This window comes from Anopheles arabiensis, chromosome 2 (genome assembly GCF_016920715.1).
Source record: "Anopheles arabiensis isolate DONGOLA chromosome 2, AaraD3, whole genome shotgun sequence".
Taxonomy (NCBI): domain Eukaryota; kingdom Metazoa; phylum Arthropoda; class Insecta; order Diptera; family Culicidae; genus Anopheles; species Anopheles arabiensis.
In genome coordinates this window covers 29,819,262-29,845,971 of record NC_053517.1, presented here as the reverse complement: position 1 = coordinate 29,845,971, position 26,710 = coordinate 29,819,262, and the positions used below count along the sequence as shown (strand labels likewise).

The window sequence follows — 26,710 nt, the reverse complement described above, 5'->3', positions numbered from 1 at the left end:
TAGGCCCAAATTGAGGTGGCAAGATGGCGTGGAGGCGTCCGCCATTAAGGCCGGGATAACGGACTGGCAGACGAAGGCGCGAGACCGTGAGCGGTTTCGGACACTCCTGAGGCAGGCCAAGACCGCAAAGCGGTTGTAGCGCCGGATAAGTAAGTAAGTAGGTATGAATCATGATAAATTTACAAGGTATTTGAGCAGATTTATGACAACTGTAATTTGACATCACCAAACACAATACGAAACCTGTATAATTGGATTGTTTTTTTTTTGTGTGAAAAAATAATTAAATTCAATGTAATGTAAAGCCATTGTTTACATGCACATTGTTAGAAGCCTTAAAATACATGCACTTTTCATGCACTTCATTAAAACGTCAAATATTGGCACAACAATTGTTATATTTTAAATTCTATCAATGAAATTATTTACTACTTAACATAAATTCAAAAATATTTCAAACATTACGGTAAATTTTGCAAATAAAGCGATTAACTTTATCTACAAAATTGGCGTCCACTATTAAGGCCGGGAAAATGGGGACTGGCAGACAAAGACCGTGAGCGGTTTCGGACACTCTTGAGGCAAGGCAAGACCGCAAAGCGGTTATAGCGCCGGACAAAAATGTCAATGATAGTAACTGTACACAGAAATCTGGCTCTTGCTTTTTCTACATTACTACTTTGTAGATTATAATTGAAAAATGGATCAACATCATAAAAACAACAAAAAAACAGAACAGATAAAGCAGACATTCCAAACAGCCTAGAAAGGATGTTGGACATGGCTCATTTGTTTCCGTGAATTTCTCCAGCCCCATCTTACATCAAATAACTTCAATCATTATTTAGCTCAATAGAAACAGTTTGCCCTTCATTCAATTTACCTTCACCGCTCAATGCACGTTCCAGCGCAAGACGGCAAATCAAATCAAAATACCTCTCCCGTGTCCCCAGCACCGAAAGACTTCACCTCAAACATACGCATTTTCCACCGCCAAATGATCATCTGGAAAAGGTTGTGTGTGTGTGTTGCGTTGTATATTTCTGCAAAAAAAAACACACACAAACAAACACACACAGGTGGGGAGAGACCCGGTCGTATAGGAGATTCGCCGGCCACACTACACACTGTTGGCAATCAAGCGGCAGAAACAAAATAACTGAGCAAACAAATAAACAGCTCCCGGCCCCTCCCGGCTACAACTATTTACCCCCGAGCGTATTTCACTTCCACTCCACTCGAGAAACCACACACACACACGCCACGGCAAATGCTGTTTGGCAGCTCGAAGCGGAAAACATCAAAGGAATTCCTTCTCGGCATTTTTGTTGCATCACATCTTTAAGCTCATCCCCTTTCGCGCGCGCTGGGATGCTTGTTGTACACGAATGGCAAAGCAAGGACACACCCACGGCCATGGACACACGTCGGAGGAGCAGGGTAACACACCCACACACACAAGCAAGCAGACGACAAGCGCGGCAAACCGAAACAACTCATTCGGGCACGAACATGAAACATACACACAGATTTTGGTTTTGGTTTCCGTTTTACTGTATTACTACAGCACTACCACGACGACGACGACGACGACGACTACAGCACTAACCCTAACAAGCCCGATACTAAAAAACTATAAAACCAGCCGGAAAGGAAACGCTCCGAAACGAACAGAGTGTACGTAATCGGCCCACGTGCACACGTCCGCCCTTCGATGCGCCGTTGTGTTTATGTTTGTCAGCTTGACTACACACACACACAAAGATACATACACAAACATGCAGCTTTCACAGTTCACCCGGGGAAAGACAGCACACGCTTTTCCCACCGGCGATTTCAGTGCCGCTCGTCTCCAAATGCTCGATTACATCATTTTCTTATAATGTTATTTTAAATTCCACCTACTCGCACCAAACCACCTTTTACCCCTTCTTTTCGTCTCGCCACAGTGAGCCCCTTTGCCACCGGAATGGTGTAAGTAGGTAGGTGAATGCAGCCAGCCGTGCCCTGAAGCTCTCCCACATGTGTAGAGCTCCCATTCGGGCACCCATGTGGCACCATTACCCGCGCCTTGCCGTGGTAAAGGCTAATGGGAAAAGCAGCTTTGATCCCGGCAGCAGACGGTTAGAGGAAGACGAGTGGCAACAGCAAACCAAAGACAATTTCTCCCCAACCCCAAATGGGAGTTGGAGTGTGGAGCTGTTTACTGCAAGCAATGGCAGCAGAACAACGTTTTCTTAAACAAACGTTTGCGATGGGCGATGTGGGTTTGTTTGAAGAAGTAATATAATTTAATTCAAAGTATTTCTGTTCTTTTTCAGATCAATTTAATAACTATTTTACCCCATACAGTCCATGAGAAGGCAATTTCGAAATCAGTTGTTAAACCCTGTTTCTGCTGTTGCAACCCGATGGATACGCCCAGTCCTTTGTAGCGCTGTCGTAGTGCACACGAACACCAGCCACCATCTGGTGAGCTAATTTGAGTGCATCGTACCGATCGTGCCTGCCTGCACACAGCCACTGCATCATATTAGCAAAGCTCTCAGCAGCAACAACAACATCAACAGCAACAGAACCGCCGCACCCAACGACCCATAGATATTGAAAAACATCATCGCCCGGTGATGTTATGGCCACTTTTTCGGATGCTGTCCGACAACGTCAACAAAGAACTTTGTTCCCAGCACACCGACCGTGGGGATTTGATCTGCGACTAAGCGTAGAACCACTCGACCCCCATATGCTAGCACGTATCGGTCACACGCACTCACACACACACTCACACACGTATTTTGTAGTTGCGAAAGTTCGTTAGCAGCTGGCTGGCTGGCTGGCTGGCTGGCTGAAACACCGGATACAAATCCGGTGGCACATTCGGTGATTCGGTGAATTAGTGTACCATTTCTGGATCCACTTACTGTGCAATGCACCCGAAGCAATGCAGCAGGGTTGCACACAGGGGTGTGTGAGGGTGTGGAATGTGTGCTACCCGTATGAACTTTTGCAGTCGATGACAAAGAGATGTTTTGTAGTTCTGGCACATTTCCTGGTGAGTGTGTGTGTGTCTGTGTGTCTCGAATGTCGTGTACATCATTTACAAAAGCGAGGAGAGAAAAACTTTCCTTTTCCAGTGCAGCCAGCGGAAGGTTAATGTGGCGCAGACGTGTATATAAGGGTCAACCCGTATGTACGAAACATTCTAACAAGACTTCAACAAAGGGTTTCAACAATTCAAAAATGTGGCCATGTTAAACATGCATTAGCAGCTCCTTTACATCAGCTTAACAGCTTAGATCCTAATGGTGGTTATTTGTACAAAGACGAACGTGGATCGATTCTCATCGAAATCATGAAATTAGCAAGTAAATTAAATGCTGCAAATAATCCTCGTAAGCCTAGATAAGGAAACCACATGTGTCATTAACCCAAGAAGAATATGAAAGAGCTTTAATGTTTAAGTTAACAACGTTCAGGTTACAACAACATACAGTGGAATCCCTCATAACGAGTTTAATCCGTTCCAATGACTCACTCGTTATGCGAAAACTCGTTATGCGGGAGGCTCTTTTTCATACAATTTGTACAATTTGTATCAAAAGTGAAATAATTTGTTCTAAGTCAAGAAAAGTGCAATTATATGGGATTGCATACCTTCAATTGGCAACAGTAATGCATCGATCAATTCTCGGTATCGATATTCTCGCCTTCGTGAGCAAGTAGATCAACAATACATGCAAAAAGACACTAAAATTCACATCCTACCCACTTTCGCGGCCGAAGCCGAAGATTGCCTCCAATATTGTCAAAAGGAAGGAAATAGAGCAATTGAAGTCAAGATACTACCTGACGTACTCCATTTGTCGATAAGCGCAGCGGCTTTTTTCGATTTTTGGTCGATTTTTTGTGAATTTTGGACTAGCAGTTGGCCTTAAGGTGTCAACTCCCTTAAACTTTTCCTCCATACTTATGGCAGTGTATAAATAGCTTTTGGAAATAGCTTGATATTTAACAATTCTTAGAATTGAAACTCTCGGAATGATGACGAGTTCTTATGGGGAACAAAGATTAAATTGCACGTTATGCGAGATGTTACTCGTTATAAGGGGTATTTGTACAGAAGTTAGATTTACTGGTTATGCGAAAACCACATTATAAGGGGTACACGTTATGAGACACTAAACTGTACTAAAAATCATGAAACTTTTAGCATTGTTCAGCTTAAAGTGATATTCCAAACTAAAGTGATCCCCAATTAAGAGCTCACGATAGAATAAAAAGTCAAGTAAACAGAAATAACCGATCTAAGAACAAATTTATCCTCAGCTTTACACACATTTTCGATAGCGAGTTTAACTCCATGCTCACTAAAATATCCAAACAACTCTACAAAACTTGTAAATTGCACAGCCCTCGAACGTCAGCACGTGCATCGGATGAGTGTTTCAGAATGGAGTGAAATTAAATTTCTCAGCAAACCCCTGCTTCAGCTTGCTTCCAATAGCAGCTTGCTTCTTGGAAATGCAGCGAACGAACAGTACAAGCGAGATGGCAATGGATGCGATCTCGAAGGCGTGAACGAGCTAAAAGCGTAGTTTGTTTATGACACTAACCCCTTTAAGTGGGTTGCCGTCATTTGCATCTGTCGTTTCCTGTTGCCCACCACCTGTGCACCCACTGCAGTGCACCCAGTGCAAACACCGTGAAGCCGTGGTGTCTTCGACAGCTTCTTTGATCAGCTGCTGGGGCATCTGGTACACGGTAAGGTAAGCAAAACAAACACCGAGCCAGAAACAGTGAAGGAAGAGAGACAGCAAGTGTGTAGAAGTGCACGTTGTCGTTCGTCAAAGTGCTGCAGCACACACACACACACCCAAGAACAAGCGGTGTACTAGTTAGTTAAGCCAATTAATCTATTGGACTGTAATCAGCATAATAGATTACGTTCGATCGGCTTCGAATTGGGTATTAATTAGTATACCCCTGCCCCACTCCGGACTCCGGGGTCGTCGTTGCGTTTGAAGAAGAGGCTACCCTCCCGAGCTACCGTTTAGCACTGACACTGATCGTTGCATTATGATGTAATTAAACCAATGCACACCATGGCTCGACGCGCGTTTGATGGTGTTATTATTATGTTGAGCAATTTGTGTAGCAAAATAAGTCTCCACTGGACGAATGGAACCCGTGTTGCAATGTTGCAATTCATCGTGTGATTCGATCCCCCCCCTCCCCCCCATCCCAATTATCAGATCACAATAAATACTGTATCGCTACATTGCAGCGGTAAATCACGGCGCAGTCGACAGTTTTGTTTTTTGCTACTATTGAATGTGATGTGATACACATCTTCTCGAATGACCGCCGATCGCCGGTCGCCCAACAACACTTAATCGCTTGTAATGTAGACGGATTAGCATAAGTTAATTGTGGGTGGCGTGGGAAGGGGGTAGGTTGAGGGTTTTGGGGAATGCTTTACAACTAGATCTGCCCGGGGTAATTTCTATCTGCTGCCATAAATTTGTGGCCCTTGCGCCACAGAGTGTGTCATAAATTACGGACAGTGAGCTTTTCGGTTGTCTTTTTTTCTGTTTTTAACATCCCCAAAAAAGGCACTAGAAGACTAAATCACAGGTAATCTCTGCCCTCTGGGGTAATTGTGTTTACTTTCGATGTTTACCCGCCTCCGGTTGGAGTGAAGCAGGGCAGCAGTGCACACCGCAATTGAACCTTCAAACCTTATTTACCAACACGAACACTTATCGAATCGATTATTTTTCTGACCACAAACTCCAGCTCTACACAAAGAGACACACACACACACACACACATACAATGTGGGGAAGCGTGGTTACTCACCTCATTATCCTTATCAGCGTCCTTAATGTGCTGGGCAATAAATCTTACCGCCTGTATTGCGGACAGCACCTCCGGCGATAATTGCTTCGGGATGACATTTTCCGCCTCGACTGTAGTTACGGTAGCCGCGCACCATCCCGTTGGGCCCGTTGCGTCACACAATGGAAGAGAATATGGTACGGAGGCGGGGAGGGGGGAGGAAGAAGGGGAGAAACAATTTTAGAAATCATCCTTGCCACAACACGAGCACAACCAGAGCCCGACCAGGGCATTGTGACCAACGTTCTTCTTCGTGCCGTTCGCCACAACACTTCGCCACACGCGTCTGCATATGCATGGAGCAGAGAAAAACGTTGCCACAAAGCATGGGGGCTCGTAAAATAAATCAAAATTTAATTATAAATTATCACCCCAAAACCCGGCTGGATGGGTATGGGTACGGTACGATTTGGGACACACGCTCCTCCCATCGTCCAAGACGGGCGAGCGATGTCACTGATGCTTAACGGGTCGTATCGCTCCCCCCCACCCCCCCACCCCCCCGTAGCATGAAGTCGTATCAATTGGTATTCCATTAACGGTGGGGAGGGCGCATCCCTAAGCACTGCGACTTACCTGAACCGTGAGAAAGATTAACTCCTATATTATCGAAACTGTCGCCGCCCTCCTTAAACTCGCCGGGAAAGTCGCTAACGCTGTTGGTGAGAAAACGTGAAAAGAGAGGAAGAGAAAGTAGTGAGTAAATGCGAATAATGAACCCGGGCTCCGGGTAGGCCAAGGCTCAGTAAAGCCGGATCAGTAAAGCCTAACCATTATGCGTATATTGCCGTTCCGCGCGCCCAAAGCAACCACACCGAGTAAGACTTTACTGAAGGGAGGACCTATGAACCAAAATGAAAATGGCAAGCGAGCGAACAGTGCGCGGCTCGGGAGTGTTCCTGGGATTCGGATAGCTCGTTTGCCCCCGAGCCACGAAGCCACCGGGAGGGATTGGCACTGTTTCATACAAAAACTTGCAACCTGCGCCCTTCATGTCCCTCTAACAAACATAGCACTGCCCCACTCGCCGTACATCGGAGATGGGATGACACAGCGACAGTTTGATACTATCATCATCATACATCTTGCATGCTGCTACTGCTGCTGGCTGCTACCGGGCAAACCCGGGCACCACCGAAACCCGACCGCGTATCGTCTTATCGGGCAATTTATCTGCCCTTTTCAACGTGCAGCGTTTTCTCCATTGGCAGCGGCAACATACACGCACGCACACACACACACACACACACACACACGGTGTGCTTCACTTTCTTCTGCTCTGTTGTCCCCTTCGCACCGGTCCCGTCCCGAGGCTAATGAATTTAATAATAATAAAATAATGTATTTCTCCTGCAACATGTCGAGCAAAGTTCTACTACCAACGGTCTACTGCAGGGATCGTCGTATGCCCTGCCCTGGCACACACACTCTCACCACCACTGAGCTCTCCATCCAACCGGGATCGGAGTTTGCTCACTGAGATCGCTCAGTCAAGCATGGCCAAGGAGGGGCATGTGTGTGTGTGTACTTCCATGTTCTTCTACCAAGCTAACGAGAAAGTGCCAGGTTTAACAAACTGTACATGATGAAATGAAACTAACTTCATCCGACTTCCTACAGCGTTGGGCCCAGCGTTGATTGTGGGAAAGTACGGAAGCAAGGTAGGTACGGGAAGGTAGTGAAGCGAGGATGTGTTGTGGAGGTTAAGAAAACAACAAAGCTTCCTCCAGGCGCTACGGCACTGTCCCTCGTCCGCTTGTCGCCCGTTGGCAGCACTAATAGGTAGCACACACACCGTTCACCATACGAAGGAGAGTTTGCTTTACTCAACACAACCATGCAGTGTGGGTGAATGTGAAAACATGTCCATCGGGTTGGGCTTTCCAGCATGGTACGGGTGCGTAGCAAAATGGCATTGTAAATTTGATTATCAATTTGAAGTTATAATTTCCGAAGCGCAGCTTTCGGTGTGCATTGCAGTTGTCCTTGCTGTGCGATTGTGGCTGCGAATGAATGGCTGCAAGGGTGTGCGCAATGCTGGACGAAATGTAATCTCAGCACTGTGGACAGATGTTGCTAATTCGAAACAATGCGGTGAGAATGTGGAGGATAGAAAAATAAATCTGTGCAACGGTACTAACCATTCGGTTTGGTTGAGATTTGGTAACCGAAATTTTTTAATTGCCAGCAACTCAGCAAATCCACTGTCTTAGAAATGATGTACAGAGTGTGGCGTGAGGGATAATTTACAGAATTTAAGTTCTCACAACATTGTTTTTTCATTGATCCAACTACCGCAGTAGGTTCTGAAAATCTGTCTTACTCACTCATTACTCACTAATGGACTTGATTGTTCTAGGGACTCGAACCCAAACCGGGTCTGGTACTTGATCGTGCGACATGATGTATGATGTGCCACAGAACCGTCTGAGACCTTCAAACATTTCCCTTTAACTAAATCACTAAACAAATTGTACTAAATTTCCTACGCTCATTCCTACGCTGAATTCCGACAATATTTCCTACGCTAATTCCTACGCTGCACATTTACTACCGACTGGAACTGGAATCGTATCGGTCCCATACCCGAAAAAGTATCCAAGTATCGTTTCGAATTCGAATTCGTAACCGTTTCAGATACAGTTCTTGAAAATGAAATGAAATCGGGAGCTATTTCTAGATCAGTATGGGTTCATGATCGGTTCCAGGACCGTTATGGGTTCAGTATCAGTTCCAGTACCGTTATGGGTTTATGATTGATTCCAGGGCAGGTATGGGTACACGACCAGTTTTAGGACCGGTATGATCAGTATTGGTTCCTGCATCGGATTGGGCTCAGTATCGATTCCTAGGCTTGCATAGGTTCAGTGTCAGTCCTAAAGGTACCATTAGGTCATGTGCAGTCCTTAAACCGGAAAAGGTGATGTATTGGTGTCAAGACCTGTATATGAATTTGGTTTTGATTTTAGGTCGTTTAATCTCATGTATATGTCGTGATTATTATTATTTGTTAATCCTTGCTTTAGAATTAGATTTGACGATCAATTTGAACCAATAATTTGATAATTTGATGATTTTTCCTTCAATTTTGTCACCAAAAGCTCTTTACACTTCATCCGATGTAGACAAACCATGATCTCAAGGTTGTCAAACTAATTGTAACATCAAAAAAGCATGCCAATGCTACTAAAAATCGTCTTCAAACATGTATTAATGTCTGAAGAAAGTAACTAAGATGTTGACCACATTGCACCTCTTCAGCTACACCACACTCGTACCGCAAATACGATTGGTCGATTGAATTTAATGCTACTAAACACTTCCGCTGAACCCCCTAGAGGAGACACACCTTCTTCGCACACCTTCGTACGCACTTGAACGTTAATTTCTTTATTAACAGAAAATAACTCCATCCACTCAAGCGAGCCACCCACCCACCACTCCTAGGCAAGATGACCCAACGCCGATAACGATGACACATTTTATGGATCATCGAACATTAAACTCAATTAACTGTTACGACAACGATAATGATCATTAGCAGCGAGAGCGGTCCCAAAACCCGCCCGTCCGCCCGCCCGCCTGCCAATGCGCTAAAATGCCTCTCCAGGGGGTGGTTCTTGGCGGAGTAGATTGAGATCAGGAGATGGAAAAATAGCAAAAAAAAAAAAAAAAGGAAGAAGCGAGACACAACACAGGCGCATTAAACAGATCGCACCGAAACCGAATTGCATCCCCAATCGGGATGATCAAAGAGCTTCAAAGGAGGTATAATAATTTCGTTTTCGAACGGAGGAAAGACATGACGATGCGCATTCACTGTCGATCCGCTTTCGCATTAAAGTGGAGTGTGGTTAAAGAAAGTGTCCTCGCATTACTGTGCCCCGTTATTTCTGCTTCTTATTCATCCTCTTCTCCACACAGCAAGTCATTCTTGATTACCTTCTATCGATACATCAGGGGCTTAACAGAACAGGAAGTGGGGAAAATCCGGCGAAAACGATAATAAATTGTAACAACTTTTTCTCCCCGTTTGCTTCACAGCAGGGGGGGGGGGGGGGGGTGGGAGGGAAGTGGATCAGGATGAAAGTAGAGCAACCCGACGGGACAGGACACACCCTTCCCCGTCGATACCGATAAGGCCGGAGAAATGGATCAAATTTTACGACCGAACCTGGGCCATCATTTGTCAATCTCTCCTCTCTTTCTCTCTCCGCCGTCGTGCTAACGTACTCTGCCCAAAAAGGGGACATCCCTCCCCCTATGCCAGTGACACTTACCTCATTTCGATTTCGTTCGTGTAGCCATTGCTCGGTGTCGAATCGTCGTAATCCGGCAGCGTGTACTTTGCCCGGCGCATCATCAGAATTTTGGGCATTATCTCCAGGAACAGCCGCCGGACGAAGGGTGACATTTTATGGGTCGATGTGCTCCTGCGAATGGACAAGATAGAAACACAGGCACAGCGTAATCATTATTTAGCTCATCTTTGCATCTCACACTTGCCTTCTTTTTCTCATCAAAGTAACGCGGGTATGCGCTACTCAATTGCGTTACTCACTGTTGTTCGCTTGGTGTGACAGTAAGACAGTGAGTAACGAAAAAAGCTTCACTCCACCAAGCATGTTTCAATGCTTCCCTGCGAAGGATGCCGAATATCTACTAATTTCTACACGATTCACGATACTCAAAGGATTGTGAATACTGGATTAAAACAAAGGGGCTGTCCGAAAACAGAAAGCTTGCGGAGAAATGAATAAAACACACAGTACGGTCATAAAACCCGTCACCCTGGACACGGGTGTTTGTTCGCGCCTTCATTTGAGCATTAACAAAAAAAGCTTAACTTCCCCAACGTGCTACAAGGATTACGACACTTGGACGTACGGCCCAAAGGACGTGTATTTGGGACAGCTGAGCCTATGCCACCGTGATCTACTGGATCGTTGGAAAGAGAGAACGCCCCGGAAACGGCACGACTCGACACGACACGCCACGCATGATATATGATGGTGTTGATGGCTTTTCTTGTGTCACAGCAACCAAGGCCTACTAAAGACTGGTTTTGGTTCACATTCGTTCTTAACCAATTCTTTGCTTCCTCATACTACTACTCTTGTGTCTGTCTGCGTCTGCAAGTGTTAATTATATCATTCACCAGACTTTCTCCTTTCTATTGTTTCCCTTTCAAGGAGCCCGAAGGTGCCTTAAAGCTCTTGCAAAAGGATTTCTTTATTTTCTGATGGGTTGAATTCCACATAACGACGCATATCATTTTTTGTTTAATGGGGAAATTGAGAGAGATACAGAGAGAGAAAGAGAAGGAAAAGGGAAGCATAATTTTAATATGCACTTCCTAACGGTCACCGGTTGACCGCAGCAGGACATCAAAAACCCCTCCCAAACCCACATACACACGCACACACACACATGAACACACGGAAAAGTGACAATCGGAAGAAAAATAAAGCTCCGCTGTTTTTTTTTTTATAGGCAAAAAACGGACAACACAACCACCTACCACCGACTTTACGACACTGGCGACCGGCGGCACCCACTAATGTGTAACCCGCAAAGGGTCATAAATTTCGGACCCATCTCGCACCGACCGCACGTTCGCCGTCCCACGAGGGACGGTGTGTGGTGTGGCTGTCGATGGCGCTGTGAGGTGTGAGGTGTGATGCTGTGAAAATTACATGCCTCTCACACATGCACACAGTAGCTGCTACCCGGGACGCGCATATAATTACAGCTCATCTCGTGCAGTTCGGGGTGGGGGAAAGGAGTGAGAGCCGGAGGGGAGGGGGCATATGTATTAAATTATTTATCGCTGGTCAGGACCGCTTGGAAAGGACAAACGGACCGTACCACGTATTGGGAGGGAGCGGGTTTATTGATATAGTGATAATGGTATGGCCGAAACGAATGTGTGCCGATTAAATTTTCAATAGCTTCTGCACATCGCCTTTACATGCGTGCGACCGGTTTGCGGGTTTAAATTAAATACACATTCTATAAAGACTGGAGACTGGCTGGAGGATGGAACTTTTGTATAGTTCTGCATGTTTGATCATATTGATCGTAAAATGGACCTCTACTCGGGCAGTCCAATAGTATGGTGGACGCGCTTGCTCCTTGCAAAAGCCGAATGGGTTCGATTCCCATCCAATCTTTACACGTGTTACAGAGAATCGAATCGACAACCAAGAAAGTGTTTATCGTTATGCTAAAATGGCAATCAATTATTCTAGTTTAAGTTTCATTTGGTGTAACAGCCTACGTGGACATGCACGGCCTATACAAAGGCTTTCGAAATGTTATTCAGTACCACACACAGCCGAATAGTTAAGTCCTTTGCTACACGGGGACAGTCGTCCATTCTAGACTTGAACCCACAACGAGCATGTTATTAAGTCGTTCGAGTTAACGACTATACCACGGGACCGCCCCTAGTTATATACCGACCAATCTATCTAGTTTTGTAACCTCTTTTTTTTAATAAATTGAAATTACCGGCATTTAATGATTGCTAACCAACATGTGTTTGTCTTCTGTTCCGTAACTTGAACAGTTTTTTGGAATTTTCATTCCAAACATTTAAACCAGGGGTCTCCAAACTTTTCAGTTCGCGGGCCGCATTGCTTCACAAATAAAGTTGTTGAGGGCTATTTTGACGATACCTAACTTACTGAATACTTACTGAATATTTCAAATTTATTCAGTTTTCCTATATTTAATCTTGATTTTTATCTTTCAAAAGTAAAAAAAAAACATATTTTGAATAATTAGTGAAAAAAAGCTAAAAATTTAAACCATTAAAAACTCATCGCGGCCCGTAGTTTCAAGACCCCTGATTTAAACAATATCAATAATATCTCGTTGGATTTGATTAGAAAAACGAATGTACCAAAATGATACAATAAAAATTTAAGAATTGGAAAAAGAACTTATGGAACTTATGGACCTACCAAAAACAGTCAGAGTTAAGCTCCATCGAATCTGATTGTTAAGCCATCCATTGATCCAAGAATTGATTACAGTACGTTATTTTAAAAATGTATGAGTCTATCCTTTAGATCAGGGGCCTCCAAACTTTTCAGCTCGCCGGCCGCATTGGTTCAAAAATAACTATGTTGAGGGCCATTTGACGCTACCTTTAAATGATGATTGAACGTTTAAATCTCGTTTTGATAACAAAATACTAACGTTACTTGTACAGCTTCGAGTAACCAAAGCATGATTTTTGTCTAAGAAAAGTAAAAAATACAATTCTTGTTGAAAATGTCATAATATCGTAATATTTATATTTACTCTGGCAAAGTCATCGTGGGCCGCATTATAAGCTCTTGAGGGCCGCATGCGGCCCGCGGGCCGTAGTTTGGAGACCCCTGCTTTAGATCACAGGTTCGTACAAGTGGTCGAGATATCTTTTCTTAAACAAAAACCATATAAAGCGATACATCCTTATCAGTTTACACCACACATTAATTTCGTCCACGGATTGCCCAAGTAACGTAAATCTCAGACGACCTTTACAGGATTTTTCAGGGCTTCTCATAATTTTGGGACACTTTCTTAGCCTCTTTTTAGGGAAAGTGAACTTATTGTGACGGGCAGTGGACTCTACGGTGCCCTGTCTGAGAAAATCCAATAGGAATTTCCAATGTTCCACAGTCCAAGTTAATTTCCCATTAACAAACAACAACAGTCGTAGAAGAGTGTACAGAATATAAAGCATCGTCTCAAGTGACGATGCTGAATGACCCAAACCGTAAGTTCAAACCAGATTAAACATAACTCAAAGTATGTTCATCATTACATCATTACTGGAAGTATTGTTTTGAAATATCTACCAAGGAAGGTTCTTGAAATGCACTTTCATTGTTCAGTTACAATTTCCCAAACCATCGAATGAAGGACTCAACCGCTTAACAGCTTATGCATTCCCATTCCTTCCTTTACTCCTTCTCCACGGGACAATCGCTACTTACCTGTACCAAACGTTCAGCACGCAAACGGTCGTCCAGACGGAGAGCGATACAAGGATCATCGTGAAGAGCAGATACTTGCCGAGCAGCGGTACGGCCAGCGATGTCGGCGGGATGATTTCGGCCAGCAGCAAAAAGAACACAGTCAATGACACCAGTATCGAGATGCAAAGCGTGACCTAAGCGTGAGCCCGGATGATAAGGAACGAAAAGTGAAAGACGAGATGCAGATCTTGATTATTCGGTTATCCTTTTCTAGGGGGATGATGCTGAAGGATTTTTGTTTTTTGCCACCCTTAGGCCACTTTACTCAAGCATGCTTCGAGTGAGTGCGAAGTGTTTGGGCCATCGATTAGACACGCAAAAAACAGCACCAGCGCAACCGTAGTGGCGTACAAGCGGCGTACCTTTTCACCCGAATCGCTCGGCAGATAGAACACCAGCACGGTGAGGAATGTGATGCCAACGCACGGAATGATCAGATTGACCGTGTAGAACAGTGTTTTTCTTCTCATCGTAAGCTTGAACGTAATGTCTGGTGCGGAAGAAAGGTAAGAGAAACGTATCGTATAAGAATGCGTTGTAAAAGAATGTGTAAAGCGACGATTACTCTACGCACCGGAGAACGGTTCTGGACAGCAAGGATAATACTCCTCGTTGCGGCTGGCCGGCACTTCTAGTATGTCCCATTCAACCGATAGGTAAAATTCGCTCAAATCAATCCCAATCTGCACGAGATTGCTGCCGGGAATCTGCAAGCAAGTGGTAAAGTACTGGCGATTAGCTCGAAGTTCGCTTCACCAACTGCCCACCTGATGCCCTACCACCTACCTGATCGAGATGGCGCAGCTCCACCTGTGCCCCGTTATACGTCCACGAGCCAAACTTCATCAGGCACGTCTGCTCATCGTACGGGAAGTACTCCACGTTCATCTCGCAGGACGATTTGTAGATGGCGGGCGGTTCCCAGAACACCTCCCCGGTGTACTTCAGCGTCGCTTTCGTCATGAGCGTCACCTCGTAGTTGCCGTCCCAGTTGTTGTACAGCACAATGTCCGGCAGCCAGATCTGCTCCGACGGTACGTACAGCATCTCCACGCCGCCGTACTCTTCCGGGTCCCACCGGAGCTTGTAGTCGAACCACTTCTGCTTCACCCACAGGTTCGTCGTCATCACCTGGTTCCGCAGGCTCACCTCGATCAGCTGGGACAGCTTCAGGCCCAACCACACGGTCAGCGTTTCGGTGTTGTTCACCACTGGCCGGATCAGGCGGTTGTAATTGCTGAGCAGATCGTCGTACAGCCGCTTGGCGTCCGGGTTCGCCTCGATATGCGCTACCGATGCTGGATGAAGGCAGGAAAACGAATCGCGTATTATTAAACGTAGATGAGATTTCATTCGTGTTGGATCACCACACACGCCCAACATGCCCGTGGCTTGACCTACCCTGCGCCGAGCTGGAAGCGACCAGACAAAGGAGTATCACTTTTGCATTCAGCATCTTGATGCAAAACTCGGTGGAAATCTTCATTCTGCGCGTGAAACGTTTTATACCACAGCACTACAACAACGAAAAAAAACCCCGTTTAACAACACTTTCGCATCACACACCGTACACACACCCCGGGTTGGGTCGTTTAATTGTGCAATTTCTATCCCACGCCCAGCACGCTCGCCTCGGCTCGGCTGGGTACGGAGCACCAGCAAAACGGAACGGATGCTGCGACGGAAAAATCCAGCATCAGAGTGTACACCACTCCCGCGGCCACTGGCGCATGAGAGTAGGGAAAAATCGATAAGCACCATCATTGGTGAGAGCGTAAAACCGTCTCCGTAGAAAAGCTCTCCCGGAAGCTCTCCCGCATGCTTCCGGAAGTTTGGTGCGCATGCGTTTGTTTACAAAACAATGCCCCTTCGCACCAAACGCACGTGCTTTCGTTTATCAACACTCCCGGCACGGGGAAAGGTGGGAAAGGGGTGGGATTGAACACTAGGTCAGTGGACCGGGACGGGACCGTATCCAGGGCGGGGGGAGGCGGTGAAAAACCACGTGTTACATTTGCTTTCTTTTTCCTTCTACTGACACTTTCATAATGAAAAGCATGTGTTAATATAATTTCTAGTTACAAAAAAAACCCCTCTACTTTCGGCTATCTAACGTAAATACGCGCCTTTTGTGTAGTCTTTTGCGATAGTTCAAATAATATATATATATATTCATTCAAAATATAATACTATATAGGTGTCGTGTTACTTTACATTATTACTGTTCTGTGTTCTGTGTCTTACAAGCAGCTCTGTGTGATATCTATATGCTACCTTACTTCGTAGCCGCAAACGGGTAACATGGCAAAGCAAACGGACGATTGTTTTCACCGCGATTGTAGAAACACTTAACAGGATTAAATGCCACATTACAGGAAAAACAATACCACCGCTACGAGCGAAGGTCGGCGTAAGGACGTGCAATTTATTAAATAGTTCATTATTTAACACAAACAGTCCGGGAGAACAGGGGAAGAAGAAAGGGGAGGGGGAGGGGAATTGAGTGAAAATCTAATACCCATGTGTGTGTGTGTTTGTGGGTCATAAGCAGTTCAAAAACAATCAATTGAAAAAATCCTATAAAAATCCACATGCCCTCCCTGCCCCTAGGTTAGGTCGAATCCGGTAGCACGACTGTATGTCGAGCACGGAAATGATAGGTGCATAGTAGAAGCAGTACAAAAGGGCGTCATTCGTCAAAATTTCAGCGTACACTAGAGAATTTCACTTTAGCTGCCCGCACACGAGTAGGATGTTCGTGCGCACAGCAATGTCCCGGGGTGGTAGGTAAGCTGCAGGTGAAGGTTGTCGGTCGGAAGGATGGTTGTCGGGTTCAGGCTATGCTGCACCGTCGTCAATCCCGGTCGGTAGATCGATGCCGAGCGCAACGAAGCTGCTCAGCTCCTTCAGCGTCTGGAGATCGACGGACGTCATCAGTGATTGGTACTGTTCGGCACCGATTGTGGTTTTCAGTACTACGAGCTAGCAAAAATGAAATATCGCAATGGTTAGCAGAAAGCTGTAGAATCTACCGCCGTACCAGCACCTGCTTACCTGATTCTGTAGATAGTCTTTCAGCACAATCACGTGCGTTGGATCGCGCAAGCAAAATGCTCGACAGCGGCTAAAGTGGGGCGTTTCCTCCTGCACCATGTCGGAATCGATGAACCCGTACGAGAACAGCGTCACGCCGACATTGTCCACATTTTCATCGTCGATGACTAGTGAACTGGAAAAATAAAAAACAAAGAATGGTCAAGTTAGTAACTGACACGCACACACAATAAAACCACACGGATTCTATCCTTGCAATACTTACTCCACCTTCGTATCCTGCGAGAACACATCCATTACGTCGTTCAGCGCTTCGGTAACGTTCGTAATAATGCCGGCAAAGTTCTTGTAAATGACATCGTTCGAAACGGTCAGCAAGCTGCTCAAGGCCAACGCGAGCAGCTTCCTTTCCTCGATCGCCGTTACCCGGCGCATGTTCTCCAGCCAGGCGGTTAGTATTTTTTCCAGCGCGTCCTGTGCACCCGTCTCGGCGAGCACCACGCTGAACGTTACCTGATCGTTGACCAGCACCCGGGAAATTATTTGCAGGTAAATCTGTAACACTTGCGGGAAGTTGGTCTGCTGGTAGTAGGATCTGTTTGGAGGGTGCAAAAAAACACATTAGCATTGGTCGACCCATTGGGGGTGGGGGCGAATGCGTACCGAAACACTTCCACCAGATACGGTCGCAACAGTTCGATGGCGAACTTTGGTACAGCTTGCAGCAGCGTGAGGAAGAATCGGTTTATCAGCACCACACCGTCCGCGCGTAAATCGGTCAGCAGATACTGGCACGTTTTTACAATCTCCTGACCGTACCGTGGAAGAAACACTTCGGCGCCGAGAAACACGTACGCCTGCACTATTGCCAAACATATGTTCATATTGCTAGACGATTGCTCTGCAATGGAATGGAAGAAAAAAGAGGGTTAAAAAATCAGTTAAATTTCGATAAAGCGTTACACATATTGACGCTTCCAAAACGTGCCCCATTAACTTACGTATTAGAGGTACTAGATTTTCACACAGATTAAGCAACTCCTGATTCATCGTGCGGCTGTAGTGCACCACCACAACCCACAGCTCCAACCCTTCCTCCAGCAGATACACGTGGGAGGGATCGTTCACGTTCGTGCTCATCTCTATGATCTGATAGATAAATGCCACGATCGGTTCCGACGAGGGTATTTCGTACAAGGCTTTAATTATCTGCAACTGTGGGCGCGAAGAAAGCAAAGAAGTGATAAGAAATATTGCACAACAGCCTAACACACATTCCGAACACCCTTACCAATGTGGAAATAATTGCACAGCGAAGCATGTTGTGTTCGCGGCTTTCTTCCCACAGCAGCGGTAGATACTGGACTAGACTCTGCACATCGATCCGCATGGACATGGACATCTTTTCGATGATGAAAGACATCACATACAGCACGGTCATCTTCGTTTCGCACTCAACCGCTTCCTTCAGCAGACCGAACAGCAGCGCCACTGCCGGTTCGAGGTACTCCACAAACTGCTCGGCCACAAACTCAAAGTCATCCATGATGCTGCGTAAGCTTCTGCAAAAGGGAAAACAAAACCACAAACGCAAGTAGGCAGCGGGTTTAGTACTAGTAGCGCCGAACGATCACACACACACACACTTACTTGGAAGCGGTCAACCGGACGGCCAAATCCTCAGAAGGCTGCAGCAGCTCCAAACACGCCTGATACACTTGAGGGCGTAACGCTTTCGAGAACCTAACGCCGGTCCATTGCCCGACAAGCCAGATGATGCGCTTGCGGATGATGCGGAAGTTGTGAGATTTAAACTTTAGCTCCTCCAGCAGCTGCCGGGAGAACCATTCATCAAAGTTTATCTTGAAAAACAAAAAGGAAGAAAAAACGATTAATGTCATCGATCACTATCACTGCCGGAGCGTTCTTATTTGCTAGGTTAAGAAATGCGCCCAATCGTCAGCTTACCCTTAACCCTTGCCAATGTACGCCATCAACCAAACGCGCCGTTCAATTTTATACATAGTCACGTAAATGTTATCTTCACGATGGGATCGTCCACCGAAAAGGGATAAAATCACACGTCAAAAACAACCAAAAGCACACCTCGCAACACAGCCGGACGGGAACTACATGCTAGCTAATCTACGATCTACCGTCCGAACCTAGTCGGACAACAGCAGCACACTAAATGCGGACACGCCGCTGTCGACCGAAAGGCGAATGTGTGTGCCTCCGATTTTGGGGGTACAAACAAAAGATTCTAATCACATAGGGTAACCTTATTTCGGGTGAATTGGTTCCTAACAAGATTGTGGTGAGTGTGTGGGTGTGGTTAAGCTACCAACACAGTGGCAAGCTGTGCAAACGATCGATCTAACACACGACCAGCAGGTACAAATGGTGGACCCTATTTATCAAAGGTAAATAAGTACGCACGCCTCTCACTAATGGTCAGTTTGTTTGTGTCTTCATCTGCCATTTTAAAAGCATTCTATCCCGCTTTGCCCTGTTTGTGTGTTGAACGGGATGTGTCGCTTGATCAGTAGTGATCTATACTGTAAACGAAAATGTGGGCAGCAACATGCACCATGTTTACCCCAAAAGTGGTCGAGCATTCAATTGGATTGTTTTTATTTCCCTTTCCATGCTTAAAATTGCTGATTATTTCGGCATGGTGAGCATTTTTAGCAATCTTTTTACGATAATCAACTCCAGCCAGATTCAAAACCAATCCAATGGGACTGGGCATAAATCATTATCTGTACACAGACACACACACTGGTTGCGAGAAACGTTATCGCCGTTCACGTACCAAACAAATGACACGCGCCCGGTTTCCAACAACCCGGGCCGTCTTGAAAATCCGTCCTGGCTCCGACTAACACCAGCGGGTGGGGCTTTACGGCAGTATACATACCTCATCGAACAGTGTGAATGCGGCCAGGCCCGTCGCATTGTAGATGGAATCCTTTATAAGCAGATCGTTCATATCGGAGTTCTCGGTGAGCGTTATCGATTGCGACTTTGTGATGTACTTTCGCAGCTCCTCGATCATCGTGGGGCTGAATTTTTGGAAGAGAATCATGTAGAACGCTTCCGCAGACGACTGAAAAAATATCATTACAGTTCGTTTTAGGTTGTTTTTAGGATGGAGTTTTCACACCTTCTCCCACCCCGCACTTACCCGTAAGTTGTACTTCCACGAATCGCCACCCTCGTCCGAGGTGTAGCCTTCCGGGTCTGTGTCCCACTGTTCGAACTCGTCCGGCGTCAGCAGGAAGTAGTGCATGATGAGCTTTTCAAATATGTAGCTCAAACGTTCGGGCGTGAAAAAGTCCACCTTTGCGCTGTTTACGCGTTCTGAAAAGTAAACCAAAACACACCGTTAGCCGTGTGATCATGCAGCGAGCCGGCAGCGACCGTACCTTTTGCCTCTCCGGCGAGATAGTTCGAGACGCGCGGCAGCACATCCAGCTTCAACGTGTTTGGCGACAGAATTCCTTTCAGCAGGCAGAGGCACTGGATGGCAAAGTTGGGAAAGGTGATTACATTGTCCTCGAAGATCAGATTCGTGCCCTCGTGAAACACGTAGTTAAAGCAGAACTCGAACGAAACCGCCACGAAGGAGGAAAACACATCCGGATGCGTCTCGTAGAACAGATTGAGGAACTTCATGTGCTTTACGATAAACTTTTCCAAGTTCACCGACAGCTTGCGCATGATCTCTATTGCTTCATTGTTCACCGCGCTGGACGGTGCCGCGTTGCTTTCCGCTTCCCGCAGCATGCGCTTGACGCGCATGCGACACTCCAGCAGATCCTTCAGCCGCTGAAACATTACCCGTATCAGCATCATGCAGCCCTCCGACTTGAGCGGATCGGTAATGCCGTAGATGGTCAGCTTCTTCAGTATGCGCAGCGAGAAGATGGCCTTTTCCAGGTTCGAGGCGCACACCTCGATCGCACAGTTCTGCTCGCAGATGTTCGTAAAGAACAGCTGTGTAAAGCCTTCCCACAGGTTCAGCACAAAGTCGTACCAGGTGAGGGCGAACGACTGGAACTGTTGCCGGTCTCGCGGGATGCGCTTCGAGCAGAGCACCTTGACGACGTGCAGCATCACCATCAGGCCACGGTGCTGCACGAGCATATCGTCGCTCTGCACCGCCTTCACTATCGTCGGTATCAGTTCCTTCCAATCGTTCAGACATTCGTGGCGATTAATGTTGCCGATCAGGACCGCTATCTGTACGGCAATCTGTTGTACGGGTTCGTCGAATTTCATCAGCAGCAGCTTCTTGATTTCCAGCTTCTCTTCGCGCAGTATTGCACTGAAAATGAATGAACAGGGAGCCGTGAGCCGAGATGATGTACAGCGAAAATTGAACGAATTGGTTTGCGATTCGCTTCCTTACTTCTGGGCAGACGCACGCCAGTACTTTAGCACGCCGTTTTTAAAGTACAGCGAAGCCATCCACCGCACACCGGCATCCAGCGACTGGTTGGAGAAAATTTTCACCAGCGTAAGGTGAAAGCCGGGCTGTACCTCCCACTCGGCCAGCTTTTGTTCGGCCGGTTTCAGCATCTGCGTGTCCTGGCTGCAGGCATACTGGAGCGCCTCGTAAACGGCCGATTCTGCAGACATATTGCTTCTGTTTTGATCAGGTCGAGGGCTGATGTTGGGCGTGTGGCTGCTCACACACTGTGCTGCAATCCGGTGCTACCTCACCCTGCGGAAAATTGGGTGCATATCATTAGCCACGGAATCCACACAGTACAAACTCGTCGCTGCGTTGATGAGCGTGCATTAACCGAGCTACGGTCGCAGCCAATGCACACAGCTGAATTGCATTCCCAGCCTTACCGAGGTGATGATACCCGATTGCCAAACTTGTTCCGTGCTCCGGCACCACGGACACACACACACCAATGCTGTCGCCCTATTGCACAACGCGTCGTATTGCACCCACTTATGCGGTTACCACTTCTCCACACCGGACAATCTAATTACCGGAGCACCCTTGCACGCACGGTAATCGGTCTGCTGTCGCTTTTTCCGATAGATTTTGCAGCTCGCGCAAATAAAACGACGACTACGATAAGGCATGAGTAATAATAATAATAACATTAATGAGTTGTCTGGCGGAGCAAACTGTCAAACGCGAGTGTGCCGTCATTTGGGCGATGGAGCAGCGTTTACACGGCGCACAACATCTTCCAGAATGGACTTGATGTTCAGATAAATTTCCTATAACCTTGGAAGACATTGGAAAGCCATTTAAAAATCGATTTAATACATTATCTCCCGGTTTTGCGTCGCGCGATACACACAAAGAATGAAGAACAAATAAAACCACATTGCTTCGACAGTGGATTTTCCCTCCAGCTTTTCAATTAGTGATTTTAAACCAACAATTTCGTTTTGACAGTCGTCGCTACCACAACACGACGGCATTTTCACGCAGTCAATTTTTGGAATACGGTGCACGACTTGTGAAACGAAAGGCCAATCGTTCTTCGTATCATTAATCCGGCCTAGCAATGGAAAACTTAACTCTAAGTAAGTAAATGCCAATCACTGTGCTTTGTATCATTTCAAAAGAATTCAATCGAAAATGGCGGGCGTGTGAATAGAACACGATGCACCACCTCTCGTGCCTCCGTGTATGATTGCACCAGCCAGCCAATGCGGTACTGCACCAAATGCGTTTCTGATGCAATGCAGTGTGTCTATTGATCAGCTCGTGCAACGTAAGATATTAATCCCGCATTCCAACATTGCAGGCGAGTTGTACACATCGGAAAAACGTGGCAACGATGAAACGGGCAAAGGCACGGCGGAGGAACCCTTCAAAACCATTCTCCGGGCGATGAAGCATGCCGGCAAGGAGCCGTTCCCCACGATCTACGCCGACAGCAAGGACGAGAAAGCGGAATCCCCGTACGAGGTGGCCGCCAAGTCGCAGCTGAAGAAGATCCAAAAGATCTGGGCCCGCGACAACATGAAGGGCGACAAGCAGAAGCGCGAGGAGGAAGAGAAGGCCAAGAACCGGGAACAGAACTTGGAGGAGGCGAAGAAGATCACCATCCAGGAGGATCCGTCCTGGCCGGCAGCCAAATCGATCAAGATTACGCACGGTGCCGACAATCGGGGCGTTCGCGTGCGCATCTACGGATGGGTGCATCGGCTGCGCCGACAGGGCAAGGGCTTGATGTTTATCACACTGCGCGACGGTACCGGGTTTCTGCAGTGCGTGCTGACCGACACCCTGTGCCAAACGTACAATGCGCTCGTGCTGTCGACGGAATCGTCGGTGCAGCTGTTCGGTACGCTGAAGGAGGTACCCGCCGGCAAAACGGCACCCGGTGGGCACGAGCTGCACGCGGACTACTGGGAGCTGATCGGACTGGCGCCGGCCGGTGGTGCTGACGCAATCCTGAACGAGGAGGCACACCCGGACGTTCAGCTGGACAACCGGCACATTATGATCCGTGGCGAGAACACGTCCAAGATTTTGAAAATGCGCGACGTAGTGATGCAAGCGTTCCGTTCGCATTACTTCGACCGTGGCTACACGGAAGTGACACCGCCGACACTCGTGCAAACGCAGGTAGAGGGTGGTGCCACCCTGTTCAAGCTGGACTACTTCGGGTAAGTACGGACGCTGTGGGAAGCTCGATGTTTATGTTTGCTTATCATTGTTCTGCTTTTTGTTATATGCCCTTTTGCCAGCGAGGAAGCTTTCCTGACGCAGAGCTCCCAGCTGTATCTGGAAACGTGCATACCGGCGTTGGGTGACGTGTTTTGCGTGGCGCAAAGCTACCGCGCAGAGCAGAGCCGCACCCGGCGCCATCTGGCCGAGTATAGCCACATCGAGGGCGAGTGTCCGTTCATTACCTTCGACGATCTGCTCGACCGGCTCGAGGATCTGATCTGCGACGTTGTCGACCGGGTGCTGAAGTCCCCGTGGGGCTACATGGTGCAGGAGCTGAACCCGGGCTTTGTGGCACCGAAGCGGCCCTTCCGGCGCATGAACTACGCGGACGCGATCGTCTGGCTGAAGGAAAACAACGTGACGAAGGAGGACGGCAGTTTCTACGAGTTCGGCGAGGATATTCCGGAGGCGCCCGAGCGCAAGATGACGGACACGATCAACGAACCGATCATGCTGTGCCGCTTCCCGGCAGAGATTAAATCGTTCTACATGGCCAAGTGCGAAGACGATCCGCGCCTTACAGAGAGCGTTGATGTGCTGTTGCCGAACGTGGGCGAAATTGTTGGCGGATCGATGAGGTCCTGGAAGTACGACGAGCTGCTGGACGGATACAAGCGCGAAGGTATCGACCCGAAACCGTACTACTGGTACGTGGACCAGCGCGTGTACGGTACGGAACCGCACGGTGGCTATGGGTTGGGATTGGAACGGTTCCTGTGCTGGCTGCTGAACCGCTACCACATCCGTGAGGTGTGCCTGTATCCTCGGTTCCTCGAACGATGCCGGCCTTAAAATGCGGGGTTGATTCAATTCATCCCGTACAAAAGACAACCCACTTTGCGCATTATGGCCGGTGTGCTTTTATCTCACCTGCCCAATATCTGCATTTTTGCCTGTGCATTGATTGCTTACCAAGTTCTCAAACATAAAGATAATAAATATTAATACCCTCAATAGCAGCCCAAAAGCAGTATGCGCCTTATGGTTCAGTGTTTACCACATTCGAAAAAGAAAAGAGTCCAATATTCAAAACAGATGTGCCCAGTTCTGTGAAAAGTAAAAAGACTAATAAAACGCAACACATTGCATCCGTTTGCCGGTTTGGCATTTTTGACAGTTCCGGTTTCATTTGGAAACGGGCAGGCAGGCGGGCAGCACGAGACGTTTGAACTTGTGTGGTGTGTAAATATAAACACAAGCCCGTTCACTCCGTACCGCGCATTACACGATACGCGGTGCAACTTGCAACTGCACGCAAACCTGCTTGCGCTAAGTTGTCCGCAACTGCTTCACACGCAGAGGTCAAAAGAACGCGAGCCTCGGTTTATCTCCATCACCACGTGAAGTGATTCAACACGCTTTCCCACAGTCTCGCAAGCAATGCCCAACGACGATACAACATCTGATGACGTAAGTAGGCGGTGCGGTGTTGGTGTTTGTTTTTTTTTTTGCTTTCCTTCCCTCGGATATGGTAGTAGCAGCTGGAAAGCAAAACGGTTGCCCTGAGAACGGGTGAAAATTTCGAAACATCCAACGACGGGACCGCCCTGCTGCTGTTCCCGGTCCTGGTGACAATGGCGCGAAAGTGGTTTAAAACCTTGTTCTTGCAGATGCCAAACGGCGCTGGTGCAGCAGCGAAACGGTGGCTGCCAGCGAGCCTGATCGATGGCCACGGGCTGGACGACGGGCTCGGGATTGTGCTGCTGAATCGACCGATCCTGCTGGAGAAACACTACTTCACAACGCTATGGAATGGTGGTAAGTGGCTGCTGTAGTGGAGATTTCTTGTCCCTGGAACCTGTAGTAACTTGTTCTTCTATGCTCTACTTACAATTTAATTGCAGCAAAGGTGCGCGTAGCCGTCGACGGTGGAACGAACCGCTGGGTCGACTGGGTGAAGGGCAACATCAACAGCGAACACCTGCTCAAACCGCCCGATCTCGTGACCGGTGATTTCGACTCGTGCAACCAGGAGGCCATGGAGTACGTCGAGCAGCTGAAATGCACGGTACGCTAGTGTGCACGCAGCGCGCGCAGAAAAGAAAAGTATACGCTGCATAATTGCTAACAGCGCATTTGCCCTTCCCCTTTCCTGGTGCCTTTCCTTCCCATGCCCTTCCCCCCAAAACCTGATGGTTGTCCTCTCTAGAAGGGTTTGTTGTATCTCCCGACCCGACAGATCGTTCACACGCCCGATCAAAATGCGACCGATTTCACCAAATCGCTGAAGGTGCTGAAATCGCACGGCCACGACAAGCAGCTGTCGCGCGTGCTGGCCCTCTGCGAATCGTCCGGCCGGCTCGACCAGATAATGGCCAACATCAACACGCTCTACCTGGCGGACGCCATTCTGCCCGGCGTGGACGTGTTTCTGCGATCGAGCAATTCACTGTCCTGGTTGGTGCGGCCGGGCGAGCACACCATCGACATTCCGCAGCGACTCGTGAGCGAGCGGATCTGGTGTTCGCTCGTCCCGATCGGCCAGGGCTGCCAGTGTACGACCGACGGGCTGCGGTGGAATCTGGACGGCAGCAGACCGCTTCAGTTCGGCAGTATTGTAAGTACCTCCAACACGTACGCGACCAACCGGGTGCGCATCACGACCGACGGGCCGCTGCTGTGGTCCATGGGAACAACGCCGAAAGATATGTGATAGTAGGGGGGGGGGATGATTTAACCGTGTGACCTGCTGTGGAAAGCTTCAGAATAAGTGTGGCAAAGCCAGCAACTATATTGCATCGCTTCCTTGGATTGGAATCTAAACGTCTGCCCGGCACGTGCACGGGAGTAAATGAATGCAGTTGCGTCCTTTTGGTATCGTTAAACGTTCCCTGTTAAACCGAAAGGATGGTTTTAAAAGCTTGCATTTTAGTGACCCTTTGTTTGTGTCCCAAAACAACAAATTCAAAATAGCTGATTGTATCCGCGGGACATGTATTAAAGCCCTGTACAATGTTGTAAATTTGATAAAAAGCGTGACAAAACTGCCACATGTTGCAAATATTTTCCA

General features: G+C 47.4%; 4 protein-coding genes across 6 annotated transcripts in view; 2 read left to right on the top strand and 2 right to left on the bottom strand.

Moving 5' to 3' along the window:
• LOC120898838 (acetylcholine receptor subunit beta-like 2) overlaps window positions 1-15,672 on the bottom strand; it is a 29,598-nt gene extending 13,926 nt beyond the window's left edge. Inside the window, exons 1-8 of the mRNA XM_040305240.1 lie at window positions 15,333-15,672; window positions 14,718-15,229; window positions 14,506-14,638; window positions 14,294-14,421; window positions 13,890-14,065; window positions 10,179-10,331; window positions 6,475-6,554; window positions 5,860-5,969 (exon numbers count right to left, since the gene is read on the bottom strand). Of these exons, the coding sequence (XP_040161174.1) occupies window positions 5,860-5,969; window positions 6,475-6,554; window positions 10,179-10,331; window positions 13,890-14,065; window positions 14,294-14,421; window positions 14,506-14,638; window positions 14,718-15,229; window positions 15,333-15,417 (1,377 nt within the window). The 5' untranslated portion in view covers window positions 15,418-15,672. The remainder of the gene's footprint in view (window positions 1-5,859; window positions 5,970-6,474; window positions 6,555-10,178; window positions 10,332-13,889; window positions 14,066-14,293; window positions 14,422-14,505; window positions 14,639-14,717; window positions 15,230-15,332) is intronic.
• Window positions 15,673-16,300: 628 nt separating this feature from the next.
• Window positions 16,301-22,114, bottom strand: LOC120898836 (importin-11). Its single transcript, XM_040305238.1, has 12 exons — window positions 21,849-22,114; window positions 21,400-21,714; window positions 20,414-21,315; window positions 20,173-20,348; window positions 19,906-20,094; window positions 18,636-18,847; window positions 18,277-18,547; window positions 17,987-18,200; window positions 17,649-17,886; window positions 17,251-17,580; window positions 16,986-17,160; window positions 16,301-16,913 (listed from the first exon to the last, which is right to left on the bottom strand). Exons 2-12 carry the CDS (start codon window positions 21,627-21,629, stop codon window positions 16,770-16,772), a joined length of 3,081 nt encoding a protein of 1,026 aa, XP_040161172.1. The 5' UTR covers window positions 21,630-21,714; window positions 21,849-22,114; the 3' UTR covers window positions 16,301-16,769.
• A 294-nt stretch (window positions 22,115-22,408) lies between these two features.
• LOC120898837 (asparagine--tRNA ligase, cytoplasmic) lies at window positions 22,409-24,667 on the top strand. Its single transcript, XM_040305239.1, has 3 exons — window positions 22,409-22,544; window positions 22,769-23,636; window positions 23,718-24,667. The coding sequence occupies exons 1-3, from the start codon at window positions 22,526-22,528 to the stop codon at window positions 24,490-24,492; spliced, it is 1,662 nt and encodes a 553-aa protein (XP_040161173.1). The 5' UTR covers window positions 22,409-22,525; the 3' UTR covers window positions 24,493-24,667.
• A 147-nt stretch (window positions 24,668-24,814) lies between these two features.
• Window positions 24,815-26,701, top strand: LOC120898840 (thiamin pyrophosphokinase 1). Of its 3 annotated transcripts, XM_040305244.1 has the most exons (4): window positions 24,815-25,110; window positions 25,311-25,458; window positions 25,545-25,708; window positions 25,850-26,701. In XM_040305244.1, exons 1-4 carry the CDS (start codon window positions 25,081-25,083, stop codon window positions 26,351-26,353), a joined length of 846 nt encoding a protein of 281 aa, XP_040161178.1. In that variant the 5' UTR covers window positions 24,815-25,080; the 3' UTR covers window positions 26,354-26,701. The 3 variants fall into 3 exon arrangements, with proteins under 3 accessions (XP_040161178.1, XP_040161176.1, XP_040161179.1); XM_040305242.1 differs by lacking the exon at window positions 24,815-25,110 and having other exon boundaries at window positions 25,130-25,458; XM_040305245.1 differs by lacking the exon at window positions 24,815-25,110 and having other exon boundaries at window positions 25,132-25,458; window positions 25,880-26,701.
• The last annotated feature ends 9 nt before the right edge of the window (window positions 26,702-26,710 follow it).

Bases quoted from the DNA above. Each gene is read 5' to 3' on its own strand.
- LOC120898836 (XM_040305238.1), bottom strand. From the start codon at position 21,629: ATGTCTGCAGAATCGGCCGTTTACGAGGCGCTCCAGTATGCCTGCAGC. The intron at 17,887-17,986 runs GTAAGTTAATGG...ATTCCATTGCAG, and splicing joins AAATCTAGTACCTCTAATAC to AGCAATCGTCTAGCAATATG. The intron at 17,161-17,250 runs GTAAGTATTGCA...TTATTTTTCCAG, and splicing joins TCGCAGGATACGAAGGTGGA to TTCACTAGTCATCGACGATG.
- LOC120898837 (XM_040305239.1), top strand. The intron at 23,637-23,717 runs GTAAGTACGGAC...CCCTTTTGCCAG, and splicing joins TTCAAGCTGGACTACTTCGG to CGAGGAAGCTTTCCTGACGC.
- LOC120898840 (XM_040305242.1), top strand. From the start codon at position 25,275: ATGGCGCGAAAGTGGTTTAAAACCTTGTTCTTGCAGATGCCAAACGGC. The intron at 25,459-25,544 runs GTAAGTGGCTGC...ATTTAATTGCAG, and splicing joins CACAACGCTATGGAATGGTG to CAAAGGTGCGCGTAGCCGTC. The intron at 25,709-25,849 runs GTACGCTAGTGT...TGTCCTCTCTAG, and splicing joins TCGAGCAGCTGAAATGCACG to AAGGGTTTGTTGTATCTCCC.